This window comes from Cavia porcellus, unplaced genomic scaffold (assembly GCF_034190915.1).
Source record: "Cavia porcellus strain 051 isolate PalLab524CR breed Dunkin Hartley unplaced genomic scaffold, mCavPor4.1 scaffold_5, whole genome shotgun sequence".
Taxonomy (NCBI): Eukaryota; Metazoa; Chordata; class Mammalia; order Rodentia; family Caviidae; genus Cavia; species Cavia porcellus.
Window position 1 is genome coordinate 62,159,022 of NW_026947488.1, and position 23,423 is coordinate 62,182,444.

Sequence of the window (23,423 nt, forward strand, 5' to 3'; positions counted from 1 at the left end):
CCCTTCCCCTTCCCAAGAAAAAGATTTTAATCTTCCCTGGGGCTTTCTGGAAACAAAGCCTTAATCTAGAGCCTATGAAACCAGTAGCAATTTTAGTCACAAGGGCACATATCAGATCTCAGCATGCTGGGATCTGTTATCATGGCCAAGGTGTAGAGCCAACTCCAGGGAATCAGAGGAGGCCCACAGTGGGCGGTTTCCCCTTCACAGCTGTTCCTAAGCCTGTTTTTACTGTTTTGTCTCCAGGAGAGGCTCTCCCTTTGGTGCTGGCCCTGTTCGCCTTCATTGGCTTCATGCTGATCCTCGTGGTTGTGCCATTGTCCGTCTGGAAGATGGGCCGGCTGCTCCAGTACTCCTGTTGCCCCATGGTGGTTCTCCCAGACACCTTGGTAATAGCTGTCTCTTTCCTTTTAGCACAACACTGACCAGATGTAGCCGGGTTTATGGAGATTTGCAGACATGGGAGAAGTATACTTGCAGAACTTTTGTCTTAGTCCATTTGTGCTGCTGGAACACAATACCATAAACAGTAGAAGTTCATTTGGGTCACTGTTCTGGATGCTGGGAATTCTGAGATTGAAGGGCCACATCTGGTGAGGACTTTTTTACTGTGTCATAATACAGCAGATGACATCCCAGGGGTGAGAGCATGAGATCAAACTTGCAGCATTAAGGCCTTAGAAAGATTACTCTGTATTAATTCACTCGTAATGGCCGAGCTCTCATGGCCTAATCACCTCTCCAAGTTCCCATCTCAACACAGTTGCACTGGTGATTCAGCTTCCAACATCTGCTTCTAGGGATACATCAAATCACAGCAACTTCTTATGAAGTTAGGAGAGACCTCCCTTCTCCAGGGCACAGGGACCTCCCTGAGGCTCCTGAAGGCCACCTCTGGTTTTCCCCAGGACCTGAAATGATCAGGAGATCAAGTATAGACAAGCTGAAAGAAAAGACCTATGTATTTGTGTATGGATATTATATATAAAAATAGTTAAGATAGTTATACTACTGATTTCTCTGAGTTTGCTGAAGAGAAAGATTTGCACTGGTATTGTTTGGACAATTGAATGCAGATGTCTTGTGCTCTGGGTGAATGATTTGGGTATGACAATGCACAATGTATGTTCCATTGTTACCCCCTGATTGATGTGCTTTGAAATTTTATTGTAGTTTTTTTCTTCTTTTTCTTTCCTTTTATGCTTGAATAAAATGGATTTTTAAAAAAAGAGATAAGATATATTGATAGCCTAAGATCATTATCATTTCAGGAGTCATTCATAGTCCTGCTGAGCATTCTTTGCCCCATCCCGTAATTGTAACAGCAGCAACATCCAATAGCATATTCTGATATCACATATTCAATTTGTATACCAAGAACTGCATGGTTCTCAGAGCAGAGAACTGTTAGAATTGGTTCCCAGTCAGGGAACCATATGATAGAATTCTGGTGTGGTTGAAAAGATAAGAAGTATGAAATATAAATGACCTTTAAGAATGTGGGGAGAGACCCCTGACCCTCCGGGGTCTTGCATTCTCTCCATCAGACATGTGGAGTGGGGGCATACATGTAGCTTAGGTTTGAGGTGGAGCCTAAGGGGCATTACTGATGCACAGGTAGCCCACTGATATTCATTTCGCACCACAGGTAAATTTCTAGGGGTGGGGAAGATAGAGCTCAAGATAGAGCCCCTTGGTTCCGCCTCCCAGCTTCACTGGCTACAGTGTCCGGCATAGGGCAAGATTCTTTCAAGAACATGCGTATGAATGTGGGAAGCATGGGTTATGTTTTAGTTTTGGTAGGAATGGGATGTGGTGAGAGGGCAGCAATATGGGCCTTCATAGACTACTCAAGACTGGGATTATTCTCCTGGTTCCTCAGAAGGTCAGGATTCTTTTTTGTTTTGTTTTGTCTGTTCTGGCAATTGAACCCAAAGGTTTCATACTGAGCTATATTCCCAGTCCTTTTATTTTGAGACAGGGTCTTGCTAAATTGTCTGGGCTCTGGGCTTGAACTAGCAATCTTTTTGCCTCAGGCTCCTGGGTTCTGGGATTATAAATGTGCACTGCCACACCTGCTAAGCACAGGATTTTTGTGGTTGTTTTGAGACAGTGTCTCAACATGTATTTCAGGCCTGCTTTGAACTCACCAAGTAGCCCAGGCTGGCCCTGAACTTGAAGTGATCGTCCTATCTCAGCCTCTGAAATGCTGGGATTACAGACATGTACTGCATTGCATGGTTAAGCGCAGGATTAACTTTCTCCTGAGAACACTGGACCGCAGGTTTGAGTCTCTCCAGTAGACATAGAACCAGTGTGCCCAGGCTATTGAGGGGAAGAGCAAATGCTGTCCATAGCAATTTCCACATGGTCAATCTGGTTGCCTTCCCAGATGGTTCCCTTGCCCTCAACCACAGAGTGCAGCACAGTGAAACAAAGCAACAGTAAAAGCAAACAGAAACAAAAGCGACTCCCTCCACCCTTGCTACACCAGGAGTTTCTAATCCTGGAGGAGCCAGCAGTAGCTTTAACCAGAACTGCAGCTCCGCAATCTTGGAGTTTTTCATCAGCATGCAGTCACTGGAAAGTCATTTGTATGGCATCTGTGTGGGTTTGCTTTTTCTCTATATACCAAAACCCCTGTGGAGGATTCAGGTTTTCCACCTTGGCATGTGAATACTAAATAAAGACAAAAGGAGAAAGTTCTGCAGTTGAAGAGCTCTGGGATGGCCAGTGTTCTCTGTGGAACACAAGGCCACAAGTTCAAACACTCATGACTCTTACTGTTATCAATCAGGGAGGCAGGTGGGAATAGCAGCAGAATACTAGGGAAAAGAAAATTTGCAGGCATTGGCTGCAATGAGAAAAGAGCCAATTTTGCACCAGGCATAAAGGACTCTAGTTAGCAATATAACCGATAGTTTGATGTGTGAAAGGCTCTTACCTCACTGTCAGGAAGGTATAATTCTTTTGGTGTCCTGTGGTCTCAACTGAGATGTTATCTCATGTATTAGCCCGCAGACCTCACAGGCTCTGACTTGAGCCTTCGTTCCAGTTATCAGCATGGAGGCTATTTTCACCTGCATGTTGCTGCTTTGGTATTAATGAGACCACTGTGCCGTGGCCAGATTCAATCACATTCTTTTGGTCAATGAAGGAAGCATCTGTTTCAATATAGCCAGTTCTGCATATCTCAGTGAATAGGGTTTAGGGAGAGGTTAGGGAAAGACTGAGACAAGGGACATTGTTCCTCAGGAGAGTGCAGCTTGACAGTCTCCCACATCTCTACACAGAGGAATAATTCACCCTGCATTCTATGCTTCAGGATACCCACCCATCCTGCTGTCATAACGCTGGCTCTTCTTTTCTTTCTAGTTCTTCAGGTAGTTGGAACTTTTACCAACTCTAACACAGAGCTAAGTGCCAGGACTATTTTAAGGATTTATAGTGGTCAAAGTATATGGCAAATATTTTAAATTTAAAAGGTTATTATAGTAAAAGACATGTTGCCAATAATTCCCCTCAAAATAACTCTCTTCATTTTGAACATATTTGTCCTTTTGTTCTTGGCAGTGTGTTCTTTATTGTAATGAGGTTTTCAAAAATCACCATTTTTTATTACTTCTTGTACACTGACCCATGTCACTCTTTCTTCTGATTTTTTTTTTGTGTAATAGTTCTACTAATTATTGAAGGAAAGGTGTCAAATCCCAAATATATGTGTGGCTATATCTGTGTTTCTTCCTACACATCAATTTTCCATTCATGTATTTTGAGGCTCTGTTTTAAGTACACTTATTATTTATTTATCTTCCTGAGTAACTCTTGTAGCATTGTAACATGTTCTTTATCTCTGGTGATATTCCTTTTTGCTATATAAATATAGCCTTTTTTGTTTACTGTTTTTATGGTATATTATCCTAATATGTCCTTTATTGACAGCAAATAGTCTCCTTTTCTATTTTTAATTTTTTGGTATCAATTCTGATAATCAGTTCTGATAATCTCTGCCCCTTTAACTGATATGTTTAGTTCATTAGCATTTATTATAATGATTAATATAGTTGAATATAAGTCCATAATTTTATTTTTTGTTCCATCTATTTTTTTTCTATCTTTTTGTATTAAGTAAATACAGAATTTTAGAATTTCTCTGTACCCTTGACTTTCTGGTTATTCTTCACATAATCTTTTCATAATTACTATGGGCATTATAATATACATATTATTAAGGAGACTTTTCAGTCTTAGAGTTAAAATTGTATCACACTGTGTAAGACCATGTAATTACTTTGTAAGTACTCATGTTTTTAAAAGATAATTAAAATAGGCATTTATGTTTACACATATGTTTACCATCCCTGAGACTCTTCTTTCCTGAGATCTGTGTTTCCATTTAGTATGCCCTCCTTAAGTTAGGAAAACGTCACAGGTTTGCTAATGCAGATTTGGTGGTGGCAAATTCTGGCCTAAAAAGGATATTATTTCAGCTTAATTCTTGAAAGATATTTTTGTAGAATTCTTTGTTGACAATAATGTCTTTTTTTACTACTTCAAAACTTGCTTAATTATCTTCTGTCCCACATTATTTCTGATAAGGTAAAAGCTATAGTTTTTAGTATCATTCCCTTCTATAAAATACAGTAAAGCTCCAGCTAACCAATGAGTTCTATTCTGGGAAAATGTTCTTAAGTTAGATTTGCTCAAAAGTCTGATGAAGTGAGATTTATAGACCTTTGACACAAATATACAATGTAAAGCATAAAAAACCAAACACAGACTTGTACACAAGTACCGTGTTTCCTGACCATTCTGGATTACTATACATTGTCACCCTGTACAGTAAGCACATAGCAGCACCACTGTGACAGTGGTAGGCAGACATATGAGCTACTTACATGGTTTGTTGGTATCTATGAATGTTTGTAATGTGAGTTTAATTTAGACTATCTATGAAAGTCTGTGACTTGAATGTTTGTAAGTAGGGACTTATTGTATGTTCTTTTTTTCTTATTGCTTTCAAGTTACCATTGGTTTTCATCAGTTACACTACAATATGCTTCAGTATTTTTTAAAATTTTTATTTATTTGTTTATTTGTTTGTTTATTTTGTGGTGCTGTGCAGGCGCTTATGCCACTGAGCTAAATCCCCGGCCTCGCCTCAGTATTTTTTACTTTATATTTACCTTGCTTGTAGTTTATTGAATTTCCTGAGTCTATATATGAATATTTTTCACCATAATTTGGGAAATTTTCAGCCATATATCTTCTGATAGTTTTTTGGTTCTATTTTCTACTCTTCTTCTGTGACTAATTTGATATATGCTAGACATTAGAAATAGTTCACACATTCGTGAGACTCTATTCAGCTTTATAAGGGAAACTTTTTTCTTCTGTTTTACAGCTAAGTAACTTTAGATTATCCACTTGTTCATGGCCTCTGTTTTTATCACCAATATGATATTAGGCATGTGTAATGAACTTTTAAAATTTTTATATTTTTATTTAATTTTAGTATCTCTATTTGGCTCTTATTATAATGACCTCTGTAGCCATTTTTACTTACTCATTTGTTATGAGACTATTTTCCTCTATGTTGTGATTATAATACTTTGACTATTTTTTAAAAAATTTTGGTAATTTTACTAGATGAGCCATCCCAGGACCGATCTCTGCTGCATTTTATTTGGCCTGAGTTACATTTCATGTATTTTTATGTCCAGTGATTTGCATCATATTCCAGATATTTTGAAGAATATGTTGTAGAGATTTTAGATTTTATTATACTTCACTGAAGACTGTTGATTTTTGTTCGTTGTTTTAGCAAGCAGCTAACATGGATGAATGTACATTTGAATCTTCGGTCTCCTATGCAAAAGGCAGTTGGTATCTATTAGTCTGTTTGGCGTTAGCTAGATTGTTTGGTATGCCCCACACCTACGAGCACACAGTTCAGGAAGGATAGTATTTGTATATAACATATGTAGCTCACTCATTCTAGCTTTCTCCTTTTGGGGATTTGTCCTCTCAACTTTCTAAATTTTAAATTTGCATACATCTCTGCTTTCTGCTTTTCAAGACAGAATGACTGGCACTCTTCATAGTATCAAGTGGGACCTGCCCTTAGGCAAAGAGCTATTGAAAAGAAGAGGGGGCACTCACCCAGTTACAGTCTCTTTTTCCAAGTGTGCAAATTGCCAATGCCTTAAGGAATCTGGTTTTATATTTTGATCAGTTTTAAAAGTTGCAGAAGGTTGAACTGTTTGGTACTCTTCTGCCGTCATAGAAGTACAAACTTGAAATGGAAGGGGAATCTCTGAACCAATCCAAAGTTATGGTAGTAGAGGGACACTCCTGGCTGAGGCAGGTCCTTGGCTCTCTTTTCCCCATGTGTGGTGAAAAGGTCAGCCTTCTCCAGCCGTTCTCCACCAACTGGTCACCTTTTGTGATTCCTCTCAACTCCAGTGGCCCATGCCTGCCTTCCACTCAGAGGCTGTTATATTGGTAATACCTCCCTCACTGTTCCTCTTCTGGTCCTTTATTCAGGGACCAGGAGAGATTTTCTTCTCAGTATCAGGAATATGAAGATCTTTCCAAGACCTGCAGCTTTCTTAGTAAGGAACAGAGTAGAGGAAGGAAACAAACAAACCTATAAAGGATCAAATTTTAAAATAATATTTAGGGTCTATAAGAAAAGTCCTAAGCTGGCAAGAACTCTTAGGAATCCTGGCATATTATGAGCCACTGCCCAAAGTCAGCTTTTGGAGAAAACTAAAAGCTTAGAAGAGGTCAAAGAAGAAAAGACTCTGACAGAATGAACAGTTTCCTCTCCAGCTGATAGATGCCATCATTGCTGGCCACATTTAGCTTCTCTGTTCTCCTTTACCACCCTCCTGCATCACTCTGATGTCTTTTCCTACATTCCTTTCCATAAGGATTTTTACTTTTTTCCATTTTCTAGATTTTTAAAGTAGACCAGTTCTTCGGTCTATGAATTTTCCCACAGGGCTAAAAAAGAGATAAAGCACTAGGGTTTAAGCACATTCTGGAGTAGTAAATTTCCACCACCATCTGCCCTCTCTGCTTCAGCTCAAGCGCAGCCCCACTGTTTTCCAGCGTTGCGTTATTTGTACATAATCCTCCAAATGGCTAAAAAGTTTCTAGGCATCTTTACAAAATCTACTCATCTTTCCAATTAAACTATGGAAAACTGTCAATCAGAAATCCTTGACAGTTCTTCAACAAATCTAGCACGTGTGTTTACTTTTCTGTATGGCTGAAACAGTACATGTCTACATGTACAATTTTATAGTCATGGCTGCATTCTGAAATATACTGTTAAGAATTTCTTTCCATTAAAGTTTATAGCACCATGGCACACATCACAGTAAGACTATATTAGGCAAGGGAAATTTATTACTTCATCTCTATTTAATAACATGTCATTTTCTTTTTTCATCTGTAATTGCTCGAGGGGCCTGGGGGCTTTGATGCTAATGGGTCTTCTCTTTCTGCCACTGACTTTGCTATTTCTCTTCCTGCTGTCATATTCTACTCTAAGATAGGCAGCGAGAATAGCAATGACCCCTGCATTAGTAGATCTTCAGTGATTCATCCCGAGTATAGCCTTGTAGGCTTCACAGAAAGTGGGGTTTGTGAGCTCTGGCCTCTGGGCCAAATAGGTGCTGAAAAAAGAAGGAAAGAAAGAACAAAAAAAGGTAAGAAAGATGCAGCACACTGAATGTGACTCATTAGGGAGGTGTGATGGTGCCCAGGACACACATTTCCATCTGAAGGAAATAGCAGTTGATAACCAAGAGGGAAGGTGAGCCAGTGAGACCAGATCTCCAAATTTTAAACAAAAAACCCAGAAATCCAGGCTTTTATGAAAAGTCTCCAGATTTTTAAATATTGAAAACTGATCATTGCCACAATGAAACCCATTAATAATAAGAAGAAAACTAATTCACATTAAAAAAATCATCTTAGCCTTGCTTGAAAGTTAATTCTAACCTGTGCAGTGACATTATGTCTTCTGAACTGATGCTGTTTGTTTAACTTTCCTCTCCTGGGACTGTGCTGTACAGTATGATAGCCACAGCCATCTGTGGCTATGAAACAGGTGACATGGCTACCCTGATCCGAATGTGTTGTAAATATGAACAGATTTTGAAGATAGTACCAAAGTGAACTCTTTCAGTAATTTCTTTGGATTGCATGTAAATGTGGTATTTTGGATGTTTGTTCAATAAAATTAATATTTTATTAAAATTAATTCCATTTACTTGGGAGGGGTGTACTGGGGATTGAACACATGGCTTTCATACTGGGCTATATCCCCAGACCTTTGTTTTTTCAGACAAGGTCTTGTGAAGTCACTAAACTATGCAGGCTGGGCTAGAACTTGTGATCATCCTGCCTCATCCTTCCAGAGTGCTGGGATTATAAATATGTGCCACCACACCCAAATTCTTTTACTTTTTAAAATGTGCTCCTAGATTTAAAAAACTATATATATGGTTCCCATTATATTGCTTTTGGACAGCGCTGCTCTAGAATTTAAAAATATAATCACTGCAGACTTAAGCAGCCAGTGTATGGAGAGTCTGACTGGACCAGCGGCAGGAGACAGGTGGAGGGCATCGCTGACATTCACCCGCTGAGCTTTTTCTCATACTGTCTTTTTCAGAGCAGGTTACTCTTCTCAGAGCTCTGGGGGTGGGGTGGGGGTGCACAGGAAGAAGGGCAGGGTTTCTGTTGTCGTCGTTGTTTTGTTTTAACAGGGCCTTGCTATGTAGTGCAGGCTGGTCTTGAACTCACTATGTAGCCCAGGCTGGCCTTGAACTCATGGTGATCCTTCTGCCTCAGCCTCCCCCGAGCTGTGCGAGGGGGTTACAGGCATGTGCCACCACACCAAACTAGATTTGTTTGTGTGTTTTGACCGGAATTATATTTTGGACTTTGTGCTTCAGGTTCCCAGAGAGGATATTACTGAATAGGAAGCTGGAAGATCTCAACAAATACTGGAAGTCACTGATCTAGGCACTGAAACTGTTTTTGAGGGTTTTTTTTTTTTTTTTTTTTTTTTTTTTTTTTTTTTTGCTGCTTGCAAGTTAATTGATTAAGTAGTTGGGATGTTTGTGATATTCTTTACTACCACTATTACTGCTAGTAACATCTAATGATTGTTGGTGAAAATTAATTTCAGAAAATAACCAACTCACCACAGAAGTTAATCAGCTGCAGAAGGGAAGAGGTGGATCCCTGTGCCATGGCGATGCTGTCTTCTGGGCTTGGATCCTGCAGCCTTGGGAAAGGGCCTGGTTGTCAGGAGCTGGCATCCTGGCCTACAGGACACAGAACCCATGAGGGAGAGGCTGTGTTTCTGCCTTTCGTGGACAAAGGATGGGAGAAATGAGGAGCACCCACCTGCCTGCCTGTCCATGCCTAAAAGCAACCATCAGGGCAGAGAGCTGTGGCCAGCAGAGCACTGATGAGGGATCAAGTGATGTGGCCTCTGCCATTGGGCAGATGGGTGACCCTGAGGAGAGAGACTTAATCCCTTTGGTCCTTAGTTTTCTTATCCATAATGGGAGTTGACAACACACCTGCTCTCTATCTGCCTCTGTATATGCACACACACCTGGCTCCCGCAGGGCTGAGGGGAAGCAAGCAACACTGTGCACTGTGATAGACTCAGCTCCTCTGGAGATCAGGATACAAATATGTAAGGAGAATGATCAAAGCCTGCCCTGAAGAAGAAAAGGAGAATGGGAGCAAACACTGATTTCACTTCAAGTCAATACCTGTGCACAGGTGAGTGGCTCAGCAAACTACAGGGTGTGACCAGGATGAAGACCCCAGCCCTGCTGAACACAGGATGTACCTGAACACTGTGAGCCATGGAACCCCATGGACTGTGCGTCATGTGTGCACATTGAGGACAGAAGGTAAAATGTGCACAGAAGAACACAGAAGGACATCAGCAACAGGTGCAAGACTTTGCCCCTTTGTCCTGTTGAGTTGCTAAAAGGGCAAAGATGAAATGAAAGGGGATCTCCCTGGGCAATCCCTTTGTTCCTGGAGAAAAGTGGTCTTCAGAGATTTAGTTACATTGTCAGTCTTGAGTCCAGGGAGGCTTAAAGGACACCTTTGGTGAGGAGAGTAGGGTGTCTCTGGGTTGTAGCTGGGGCAAGGGAGGAGCACACTGAGTTCTCAGGAGCCACTTGCTGGATGGGATGCAGCCTCAGTGTACAAGAACCCCAGCTGAGGCAGATGGTATTGGCTTTGCATGGCCAGCGTGTTCCGAAGTGCTTGCTGGAGGTCTCCACAGGAAATCTGTGAGAATCCCCCTTTCCTAAAACAGCTCATGCAGGACCCCTAGCTTCTTCCAGGTTGCTCACCCCAAACCCAGCTTTAGAAGCCCTGACAATCTCTCTTGCATCAGCTGAAGAAGAATCTCCAGCAGTGAAGGAATGGAAAGAGGAGTTTCTTGAGAGACAAGAGACTAATGAGCAAGCCTGCACCTCATTTTTTAGCCCCTACCTCCTCCCAACTTGGGAGCCACTGAGTTGGTTTGTTTCTACTGCCACTGCCTGGATGCTTCCAAACATCCTGCAGTGGACATGGCTTACTGCTTCAATAAGGTCTTTCCCCCTTGGAGACAAGGACCAGCCACCTTTGTTCCACCAGGTGGAGTCTTTTTTTTTTCCTTTTTTTACATCAGTACTGGGGCTCGAACTCACGACTGCCTGCTTGCAAGGCAGGTGCTTATGCTGCTGAGCTAAATCCCCAGCCCCACCAGGTGGAGTCTTAATACATGGAAGTTTTCTGCGAAGAGGAGGAATGGTGAGCCACAGAGAGAGAGTCCTCTGAAATTTGATGTCCACATGCTGGAATATAGCAACATGAGGAAGAGAGGAAGGAGGTAAGTGGGTCCCTGAGACCTGGGAAGGCTCTGAAGTGAGAATTGAGACCCACTGTGAAAGCAAAGTGAGAGACTTAAACAAAGATGAATGTGGCAGCTGGTGCTTTCTCCCCAAGACCAGACTCAGTGTGGGAGGGGTGGCTTGAACCTACAGGCACAGTAACTACTAGTGACCTCAGAGGCTCCCACAGAGAAATTCACTGGTGAAACAGAACTGTGATGCAGTGGACTGCAGTAGCTGGTGAGCTGTTCTAGTTCAGATGTTCCCTCAGGGAAGGGTGATTGGTTAGTAGCCATCTTGGAGAGGAGGCCAACTGAACTCAGAACTCAGAACAGCTATGGGCCAGCTCCATCTAGCGACTCCCAGTGTTAGGGTGAGGCTGCCGAGTTTGTCAGCAAGTGCTCAGGGAGCCAAGTTCAAGCTGGCACAAGACTATTGGAGGCTGAACAAATCATGTTCCAGTCTCACAACCAGCCGGACCTTCAGTGGAACTAATGGTGCAGGCTTGCTGGGATTATTCACTACCCTGCTGTAAAATTATGGCTGGCTTGCTTGGGTTAAATAACTCAGATCTGGGCTCTGCTTACATTGCCTACAGCAGAGAAACACATTGAGGTGGACATTTTAAAACAATTTTTTTTCTTTTCTGGCTTTTGTTTTAATTTTTTTTTCTTCATGATTATTTGTTCTTGTTTTTATGTGAGTGTAAAAATTGTAAAAATTCTAGTTTTTGTTTTTGTGTTCTGTTCTCATTTTTATTTCTTCCTTCACTGTTTCCCTCCTATCTTCTTCACAAGTTTCCCAAAGTTTGCATAATTTTCCTTTCTTCTCTAACCATGTTCTAATCTTTTCCTCTCCTTCTATTTCTCTGTTTTCCCCTGACTCTAAAGCAGATACAGACTTTTTTTTTTTTTTTGTCTTTTTCATTTTTATCGGTACCAGGGATCGAACTCACGACTGCCTGCTTGCAAGGCAGGCGCTTATGCCGCTGAGCTAAATCCCCAGCCCCAGATACAGACTTTTTAAAAAAAAATAGAGGAGCTTAGGAGCATGATAGAAACCATGAGTGTCCAACATCAGAGGGAAATGAACTCCATAAGACAGACTCAAACCAATATTGAGGGTATTAAGAATTCATTGAAAATACACACAGTAGAATGAGTCAATATTAGGACAGAATATCAGGCCTAGAAGACAGGATTGTAGTTAGTGATTATGAAAAGAAAAATTCCTAAAAAATTGCAAAGGATTATGAAAAATCAATCCAGCAGTTATTAGATGGTGCAAAGAAGAATAACATAAGATTGAACAGAGTCAGTGAAAAATCAGGAGAATACACAAGAGACATAAAAAACAAAACAAAAACAAAACAAAAAAGACAAAAAAACAAAACCTGTTCACAGCAATAGAAAACTTCTCAAGCAGGGAAAAGAAATTTGACATACAGATAAGTGAGGTATATAGAACTCCACTAACCAAGGCAAAAAAAGAAAAAATTTAGTACACCAAAGCATATAATACGCAAGATTCCAGAAATTCAACACAAGAACAGAATATTAAAAGTTGTAAGAGAAAATAAATAAATTACCTATAAAGGAAAGTCCATCAGAATCACATCAGACCTCTCAACACAAACCCTCAAGACAAGGAAAACTTGGAGTGAAGTATTTCAAGCCTTAAAGGAAAACAACCAGATCAATGTAATCCACAAAACTATCTTTCAAAATTGATGGAAAAATATAAAGAACATGACAAAGAACACTTGAGGAAATTCATATCCACCATACCAGCACTCCAAAATGTCAAGGACATTCTAGAAAGTGATAATAAGAACTACAACTCCATGAACCATAACAAAATGAATCTACTACACAAGTTAAGCCTTTAAACAGAAGGGGGAAAATGAGAACCAACAACAGGAAAATAACGTGACAAGGATAAATCAAAACATATCAGTTATAATCAGCAATATTATTGGTCTCAATACACAAATCAAAACTAAGACTGGCAAAATGGATCAAGAAACAAGATTCAACAATATGCTGCTGTAAGAAACACATTTAATTCAAGAAGAAATTCATAGACTAAAAGTCATTATTATTTGCAGATGACATAATTCTCTACATAGAGGAACCCCAAAGAAATTCATTGACTGAAAACAAAGCTCCATGGGAAAGGGACCCAGAAGACAGAAGTGGTAGCTATTTTATTTACAGGCAAAGTGGACTTCAAGTCAAAGCTGATTAGGAGAGACAAGAGCTGACTAATTGTTCCTTGAAAGAGAATGATTCAAGCAAAAAAACTAACAATCATAAAAAAATACGTGTACAAATACCAAATACCAGTACAGCCAACTATATAAAACAAATACTAACATACATGAAAAATCGAATAAGCGCTAATACAATTATAATGGGAGACCTCAGTTCTCCACTGTTATAAATAGACAGATCAACTAGACAAGAAATCAACAATGAAATATCAGAACTGAACCAAACTTTGAACAAATGGACTTAGTAGACATCTACAGAGTGTTCCAACCCACATCATCAGAATACACATTCTTCTCAGCTGACATGGGATGTTCTCCAAAGTAGACTGCACACTAGCTTATAGGACTTGCTTAAGTAAATGCAAAGGAACTGAAACTATCCCATGCATATGATCAGATCACAGTGCAATGAAACTGAAAATCAATGTCAGAAGAAACCACAAGAACTTCATAAACATATGGCAATTAAACGACATCCTCCTTACCAACCAATGGATCACAGATGAAATTAAGGGAGAAATTAGTCAGTTTCTACAATTAAATGATAATGCCAGTAAACATCCCAGAACTTATGAGACACAATGAAAGCTTTCCTATGAGGGAAATTTATAGCAGTGAATTCCCATATCAGAAAAACACAGTGAAATTTTAAAAAAAACACCTAACATTGAACCTCAAACTTCTAGAAAAATAAAGGCAAGTCAAGCCCCAAGCTTGTATGAGGGAGGAATTGATAAAGATCAGAGGAGAAACTAATGCAATGGAGACTAAGAAAACAATACAAAAAAAATTGGTTCTTTGAAGCATTAAATAAAATTGACAAGCCCTGAGCCAACCTTACCAAAAAAGGAAAGAAAAGACTAAAGTCTTTAGCAATTAGGAATGAAAAGGGTAAAATCACAACAGATCCTGCAGAAATCAAGGAAATCACCAATATCTACTTTGAGAAACTATATTCTAATCAGATGAAAAACAGAATAAATGGAAAGATTCCTAGGTACCTATGAATTATCCAAGCTGAATCAAGAAGATATAGAAATTCTAATAAACCAATATCAGTTAATGAAATTGAAGCTGTAATTAGAAACCTACCAGCAAAGTAGCCCATGCCGTGATAGATTTACAGCTGAACTCTACACAAAATTTAGAGAAGACCTAATGCCACTGCTCCTCAAACTTTTTAATGAAATTGAAAAGGAAGCAATATTCTCAAATTCATTCCTAAAAGGCAAGCATTACTCTGACAACCAAAACCAAAGAAGGATCCAAACAAAAAAAGAACTACAGGCCAATATCCCTAATGAACTTAGATGCAAAAATCCTCAAAAGATACTGTCAAACAGAATGCGGCAAATCATCAAGAAGGCCATACACCTCGACCAAGTAGGATTCATCGCGTGGATGCAGGGATGCTTCCACATATGCAAGTCAATAAATGTAACATACCCTATCAGCAGAGCCAAGGACAAAAACCACATGGTCATCTCAATAGATGCAGAAAAAAACATTTCACAAAGTCCAACACTCATTCATGACAAAAACTCAGAAAAAAGTTGTTAGTTGTTAAAGATCTAAAAGTTAAAATATCTGTTGGAAGATAGAATAGGTAGAACTCTTAAAGATACTGGTGTAGGCAAACTTTATGTACAAAACCTTGATTGCACAGGAACTATCACAAAGAATTAATAACTTGAATCTCATTGCGTTAAAAAGCTTTTTCACAGCAAGAGAAACTACCAACAGCATGGAAAGACAATCCACAATTTTTATCATCCGTACTATAGGCAAAGGACTCCTATCTAGAATATATAAAGAACTAACCCCCCAAAACAATAACAACAACAACAACAACAAACTCCCTCAAATTTAAAGAGTCCAAAAATGGGCGTCTGAAGTGAGTGAGTAGATACTTCTCAGATGAAAAAGAAGAAACCATAAATAAAAATATATGAAAAAATGTTAAATTACACTGGTCATTTTTGAGATGTAAATTAATTCCGAGATCCCACCCCACCCCAGAAAAATGGCTATTATCAAGCAATTAAGCAATAACAAATGCTAGTGGGGTTTCCGGGAAAGAGGAACACTTTCCCACTGTCGGTGAGAGTGCATGCTGGTGCAACTACTGTGGAAGGCAGTCTGGAGATTCCTCAAACTTTGTGCCTAGAGATTCCATTTGACCCAGCTATTCCTCTTCTTGGTACCTTCCCAAAAGACTGAAAAGCATCACATCACAGTGATATATGAACACTCATCTTTAGAGTGGCACAGTTTGTAATAGCCGAATCTTGGAAACAGCTCATTGCCCATCAACTGATGAATGGATAAATAAGTCGTGTGTGTGTTTCTTTTAATACAGTAAAGCACAAAGAAGGATAAACCTGAGACATCTTTAGCTATCATGGATGCACCTTGGGACCATACTCCTAAGTGAAATAAAGTGGACACATATGCTCAAATATCACATGGTTCCTCTGGCGTGAGAAACCAAAAGTGTAAACAAGGGCAAATGTATTATCAGTACTGGGAAATGGGAAGAAAATGTTCAAATGAGAAGGGGAACAAGCAGGGGGTGGGGAAGAAGGGACAAGAGAAAAATAGAGCTAAAATAGAAACAAGCTTTTGGAAATGAAGAATTGAAGGGGGGTTGAAGTGAGGGGAGGGGAATGGTAACAAACAGAAGAAACAAGATATATCATGTACTAGGACAAACTGCTTCCGATGGGTGGTACCACTGTATCTAAATGTGCCAATAAAATAATAAAATAAAAAAAAACAAATTTCCATTGGCGTTAAAAGAGAGAGGGAGAGAGAGAGAGAGAGAGAGAGAGCGAGTGCAGCCTCTCTCCCAGCTAGGAAATTGCCAAATTCTTGCTTTTGTACCATTTTGTTTGTTGCTGTGTTATTTTTCATGAAGAGAGTGAGAATTTTATATTTAACTGGAAACATATGTTCATTGTGCGAAAACAAAGACCATGCTATTACTATATGTGTTGTCACTTTGTTGCTTCCCTCTCCTCTGCCCCTTCACCCTGAGAGTATTTCTCTCTGTCACCTACCAGGGCTGAGAAACAACAAATGAGCCCCAAGCACCCGCTGCTAGAAGCACCCATGAGAGTTCATCCATTTTTTGCTGGCATATGCAGGTGCTTAGAAATTTCTGTCAATCTTCCGTGTCTTCCCATGTCCCTGACCATGCAGCAGACACTGAGCTAGTGCTGATGACTGAGGGGCTGCCTCCTCCACAGCTGCTAACTCTGTTTCCCCTGGAGCTCCCTCTGTAGCTTATTTATCCCGGTCTCCTGGTTCTTTAAGCATGGGCACTTGCATGATGGGACAGGAGTGCATTTTGTGATTATAACAGGACAACAGCTGTAAATGGGGCTTATTCAAGTGAATTAGGAACGTGGGCCCCCTACTAATAACCTCCAGCCTTGCACTTCACCTGGAAGCTTAAACTTTCAGATGCTCAGATAGGAGGCCTAGGAGCAGGCTCAGAATGAATGCTGGCTTCCTTTTCACAGATTGCATTGTGTCCTATGGGCACTGGGAGAAGTATAGGAGGGGAGTGGCCTGGGTGGCTTCTGATGCTTCCGTGGCTCAGGCTGTCGTCTACCCAGGAGCTTCCCCAGAACCAAGCTCAGCATTCTGATGGTGCCTTCATCGAGCAACACCAGGGTCCAGTGAGCAAAGACCTGTGCCATGATATTTCAGTGGGGTAAGGGGAAAATACTAATACTGTAGTAGTAAAAAAGATTATCATTATTAAGTGATTTATCTAGCATAGTGGGACCTTATAAGCCTTATGGAAAAACAAAAAGGTAGAGCAAAAAATGGGGCAGATCATGCAGCCTTCTCAGTCATGGTAAATGCAAACATCTGAACCCAAAATGTCAGATAAGTGCTTGCCTAGCAATGCAAAATGAGAGTAATTAGACAGTAAATTCTTAGGGGAATGCTGTCTAAAACAAAGGTTTGAACTGTTTGTATTGATAACACACTTAACAAAATTAATCTCCTACGTTCCCAGATAAAGCAAATAATTGTTTAATTAGGAACCTAGCTTCCAGGATAAGTGAAAAGGAGGGCCAACTGCAGACTGCAAGGTTTGAATAAGAACCGTGTACTGTTAACTGAGGCAAGTAAGATAATATGAGACCAGGCTTCTGAACATTTTAAATCTAGCTTGGCTTTTTCTCACTGAAATGGCCTAGAAGAAATGTCACCCCCACAATGTACACTATTGCCCAGATTTTGGTTTCTAATGCTATTTTTGTCCAAAGAAGCCAAAGATTCTTGGAGCCATGGCTAAATTTCATGTCCATCTGAGGGTGAAAGATACAAGACAATTCTAGAATATCTACACATGGCGGGATCATAAAACAAAAAGCTTAAATAATTGTGTCATTCAAAATTATTCATAACCGGAGAACCAGCCAGTGTCTCCTGAGATCCATGCCATGTTGGAACTTAGGACTCTGGGAAGCCAAGCCAGCACCTCCCCTCCCTGGTGGGCGGAGGCAGGGTGGCAGACTGCAGCCCTTCCAGGGGGAGAACTAGCAGTGTCTCCTGAAATTCACGCCATGTTGGAACTGAGGAGGCAGTGAAAACAAAAGACCATCCTGCTCCCTGCTTAGCAACAGTGAACCTACTGCTACATGGCCTAGAGTCAAATATCCTACTTCCCCTATCCTCCGTCTCCTCCCCCTCCCTGAAAAAAAAATAATAATAAATGTAACTCCCATTAAGAAAAAAAAGAAACTGAAAAGAAACAGTTAAATTATCATAACAAAACAAAACAAAACAAAATTATTCATAACCAATCTGAAAAGTGCTCCTATTGGCCAGCAGAGGAGCAATGTGAATATCAGGGGGTGTTGTTTGACATCAATTGATACAATAAACTTGAAGTCATCCACCCATAATGGTACTTAAGAAGTGCCAAAGATAACAAAATAGATTCCCAAAGATGAATAGAATAAAATGTACAGAGGGGCGTGGTGGCAAACACGGGTAATCCCAGCACTTGGGAGGCTGAGGTGGGAACCATCGTTGTGAGTTGAAGGCCAGCCTGGGCTACAAAGAGAGTTAAAGACCAGCCTGAACTGCATAGTGAGACTCCGACTCAAAAAGACTTCCCCCATTAAAATAAATAAATAAATAAAGAAGGAAAGGAAAACGAAACAGGGAGGAGAAGCATAAAGGCTGTTTAGATTCTGAAATCCCTCTTTATCAGAATGCAAAAGAACCTTGCCATGGGGCCTCTTGACAAGATAGAGACAGACTGAAAGTGGCATGAAAGGGAGAGGCTATAACAAGCCTTGAAGAGGCAGGGGATGGTGGCTGGGGCCGGGGGCCAGGGGTAAGTGGTGAAGGGGCAAATCTCTGTCTGATGCATCTACGCTGACTACATTGTTTTCTATTGGTGCAATACATTGCATTCATTAATCAACAAGCCCAACACAACTGAGTAGCAAGTAGAACTACTGTACTTTTGTTTGCGCGGGTTTTTGTTTTGATTTTGGTCTTTTTGGGACAAGGTTTCGCTATGCAGTTCAGTCTGGCCTTTGACTCACTTTGTAGTCCAGGCTGGCCTTGAACTCACAGCAATCCTCCTGCCTCAGCCTCCCAGGTGCTGGGATTCCAGGCTTGTACCACCATATCTGGCTTCTTCCTGTTTCTTATATTAAAAAGTAAAAAAAAAAAAGGTATCTTTTTTTTTTTTTTGTATTCTGCGTGCTCTATCTTAGCCTTTGGCAAGAGTGATTTTCTGAGGCTGAGATCTCCCGGTTTTCTTTGAATCTCTTGTTGACCAGATCCCACCGCAGTTTCCGGAGCCCACCAGGATGGGAGCTCCTCCTTATGTTCACGGGTGTCTGGCGCCACCTTGTGGTGAGTTCTGGAAAATTCCTTCTGCTCCTGCTTGTGCCCTGGGTTCCTGGATGAGAGAATGGAAAGTTTAGACCAGTTCCTAGAACAAGAACTCAGCAGAAAAACTTCCATGGGCTTGGCCCCTACGAAGCCGCCGTTGTCACCAGTGGACTTTGCCGTCAGCGTCTCCTCACCCTGTGTCTCGCCGCCTCCGCGGATGAGTCCTTTACCCTGTTCCCGCAGCGCCTGTTCGCTGGGCTGTGGCCTCTGCTGGCTTCCGGTCTCCTTTCCTGTGTGTTGCTGTTCCCTTGTCTTTAAAAAGACTTATTTTGATGCCCCTTTTTGCTGTGTCCTATTTCCAGCCTACCTCTGGGCCAGACTGACTTTCTGGGGGTCCCATCGGGCCCCTGCTCCATAGGGGGCGCCCCTCTGCTGCCCCACTCACGCTAAACCATGGGTGTGGCCAGCCTGTGAGGCCGGGCCTGGGACGTCAGAGAGGACCCCAAACTGTCTTCCTTTGCTGGCTCCTGGGATGCTGAGGTCCTGAAGCCCCTGACAGAGCAACCCCGGAAAAGCCATCTACGTGGGAGCCCTCGCAGAGGGAGGGCGCAGCTTTTCCTTCCTTGCCTTGCACAGCGCTGGGCTGCAGGCCGGAAGGGCCAGCAACCCCGCGAGACCGAGCAAGAGCCTGAGCCTGGATCCAGCCCTTGTCCTGTGGCGGAGAGGCCTGTTCTGGGTCCCACTGTGGGACCTCATTGAGGGACATTCTATTTATTATTTAAAAATTTTTTATTTTAAAGAGAAAAAAAATTTCAAAACAAGAGGATAACAATGGCTAATACATTATGTATTGTTATCTTTAAATTAATAACTCAGAGTACAAGATATTGGCATTTAATTGTCCAAAAAATATTAGCACAAACCATTATTGTGAACTAAATTATAGCTATAACCATAACTATATATAGTTATCGTTAACTGAAGTATAGTATAGTATAGTACAGTGTAGGATAGTATAGTATAACTATCTTATCACATATATATGTATATGTGTGTATTTTTTTTTCTTTTCCCTTCTTTTTGCCTTTCCTTTATCCCACTTTCTCTTTCCTTTTTAAGCTTCTTCCAATTTTACTATATCTGTTGTGTGTTCTGGATCTTTTTTACTCTTTCAGCTTCTCACACTAGGGAGATAATACCACATTTACACATGTGCATGTGGTGTATTACACTTATGAGTATGGTCTCGAGTTGCATCCATTTACCTATAAAAGTCTCCAGTTTATTCTTCTTTTTGAACTCAGGACCTCGTGCTTTCTAGGCAGGCACCATGTGCTAAGCTATATCTCTGGCCCTAGTTTATCCTTATGTGTGAATAGTACTCCACTATGAAAGGGCCATGTCTTTTTTATCCATTCCTCTGTTGATGGGCATTTGGGTTGTTTCTGAGATCTGGCAAACTGTGCTTCTATAAACACAGTGCACATCCCAGAAAACAGGGCTTCTCGTGTGCTCCCACCTGTAGCCACACTGACAGACTTTCCTGGTGAGTTCACTCCATTTAACTTTAGAGTCTTACACTTGGAAATAGATCAAAACAGAAAAGCCCCTCTCCTCAGGCTAAGTCTAATTATGGCGGGACAATGGCGTGAGACAATTACCATTATTTATTTATTTATTGTTGACTGTCTTGCTGTGTGGTTCGCGCTGGTCTTGAGCTCACTATGGAGCCCAGGCTGGCTTTAAACTTGCTGTGGTCCTCGCGCTTCTGCCTCTGAGTCCTGGGATTACAGCATAAATCTCACGTTCAGTTATTACTGTATTTTACAGAATATTCACGTTCAGTTATTACTGTATTTTTTAATTTAGTAAATGGCAGCAAGTAGACGCTGAAATTTAAATGCGAGTAACTTTAAGCAGCTCCGTTCTAATTTATGAAATGGTGTCTTTTTCAGATAAAGGAATTTTCCCATGTTAGAAAAACTGGAAGGTTTAAATGATCTGCTTTCCCTGCTCTTCCTCTTAACTTCTATTTTTTCTTTCTTTCCTTCCTTCCTTTTTCCTTTCTTTCTTTCCTAATTCACTGTTTTCTCTCTCCTTTTAAATTTAAGCTTTAAGTGTAACTGGTTATATGGTACAATATTCTTTTAAAATTTTTTATTTTAAAAAAATAAGACAAATACAAAACAACAAAGCAGATCAGAACAAAACAATGCAATCAACACAGAATTTCAAAACAAGACAACAGGAATCAACAGTGGTTACTATAATGTCTCTTGTTTTCTTCTAAATAGTTGTCCATATCTTCACACACAATGAATTCAAATAGGACAAAAGTAGTATAAAACCGATCAAAACAAAAGGATGAAAGCTTTACAGCAAAACCAGACAACAGAAAAATCAACAATGGCTGCCGTAACATCTCTTGTTCTCTTCAAAATAGCTGTCCATCCCTTCACATATATTGAAATTAAATAATACAAAACAGGCTAAAACCAACCAAAACAAAGAATAAAAGCATTACTGGACTCACAACAGTACGATAGGAAACCAGCAATGGCTACCATAATGTCTCATTTTCTTCAGAGTAGCTGTTCATACCATCACTTGTAATAAAATCAATTCTTATAAATTTTTTAGGGAAAGTTGTAGGCATGTATAAGCCTATATGTATACATCTATCCTTTCTGAATTAGAGGGGAAAACAAAACAAAACAAAACAAATTATGAGAAAACAAGAAATGAAAGAGACAAATAACAGTAACGAAGAGCCCAAAACAGTGACAATACAGGCTTGCAAAACAAGATGGTAGGAACATAACTAAGGTTGTTATTTTGCATAGTTTTCTTCAAAAGAGTTACTCAGGTTACCACATATAAAATAAAAAATTGATCTAATCCTATGAATGTTAACTGTTTTGTTCCAAGAACTAATAAAATTAGTAGCACAATCAGCTAATAGAATTAGTAGCACAAGTGTACATATACAAAATTATATCTTTTTTCTTTTCCATTCTTCTTTTCTCCTTTTCCATGAGTTATTTTTTTCTCCTTTGAGCCAGTTTCTTACCCTTTCATAATATTTACTGAAGATTTTATATCTTATTTACTCTTTCAGTTTCTTACACTAGGGAGCCAATACAATATTTAAACATGTGAGTTAGATTTATTTCACTTATGAATATAGTCTCAAGTCTCATCCATTTAACTATAAAAGCCTCAACGTGATCCTTTTTTATAGCTGAGTAGTATTCTATTGTATAAAAAAATACCACATCTTTTTTTTTATCCATTCCTCTGTTGATGGGCATCTGGATTGCTTCCAAGATCTGGCTATTACAAATTGTGCTCCTATAAACATAGGTTCACATATATCACTGTAGCATGTTTTCAGTTCTTCTGGGAATATGCCCAGAAGTGGAATAGCTGGGTCAAATGTGACTGCCAATCCCAGCTTTTTGAGGAATCTCCACACTGATTTCCACAATGGCCACCAATCTACACTCCCATCAACAGTGCAGAAGAGTTCCTTTTCCCCGCAGCCTCTCCAGCATTTGCTGTTGGTAGTTTTGTTTATCCTGGCCATTCTTTCTGGAGTGAGATGGAATTTCAGGATGGTTTTAGTTTGCATTTCTCTAATGACCAATGATGCTGAACACTTTTTCATGTATTTATTTGCCATTTGTATTTCATCATCTGAGAAATGTGTATTCATGCCCATTTTTGCATTGGGTCTTTGAATTTTGGGGATCTGACTTTTTAAAATTCTTTATATGTTCTAGATAGAAGCCCTTTGTCTGAGGGACAGTTGACTAAGATTTTTTTCCCAAGTTTTGGGTTTTCTTTTTACTCTGTTGGAGATTACTTTTGACATGCAAAAATTTTTTAATAAGAGATCCCAATTATTGATTCTGGGAAGTATTTCTCCTGCAGTTTGACCTTTGTTCATGAATTTCTGACTACCCCTATGTCTTCAATATTTCTATCTACTTTGTCTTCCAGCAGATTTAGTGTTTCTGTTTTAATATTTAGATCTTTGATCCATTTTGCCTTTAGTTTAGTGCATGGTGATAGGCATGGGTCTAGTTTTAGTTTTTGGCATATGGAAAGCTGGTTTTTCTGGCACCACTTATTAAAGAGGCTGTCTTCCAGTGAACATGTTTGGCTCCTTGAAGACAAAGGTGGCTGGGTGTGTTTGTAATTATGGTTGTATCTTCTAATCTATTCCATTGATCTTCTGATCTGTTTTTACTCCAGTACCACGCTGATTTTATCACAGTAGCTTTGTAGTATAACTTCAAGTCAGGGATTGTGATGCCTCCTGCCTTGCCTTTGTTGCCCAGAATTGCCTT

At 40.1% G+C, this 23,423-nt stretch overlaps 1 protein-coding gene across 1 annotated transcript in view; it reads left to right on the top strand.

Moving 5' to 3' along the window:
• The window catches only part of Il20rb (interleukin 20 receptor subunit beta), a 54,719-nt gene extending 35,079 nt beyond the window's left edge, over positions 1-19,640 (top strand). The window contains exons 6-7 of the mRNA XM_013159633.2: positions 247-389; positions 9,209-19,640. Coding sequence (XP_013015087.2) covers positions 247-389; positions 9,209-9,418 — 353 coding nt within the window. The 3' untranslated portion in view covers positions 9,419-19,640. The remainder of the gene's footprint in view (positions 1-246; positions 390-9,208) is intronic.
• The last annotated feature ends 3,783 nt before the right edge of the window (positions 19,641-23,423 follow it).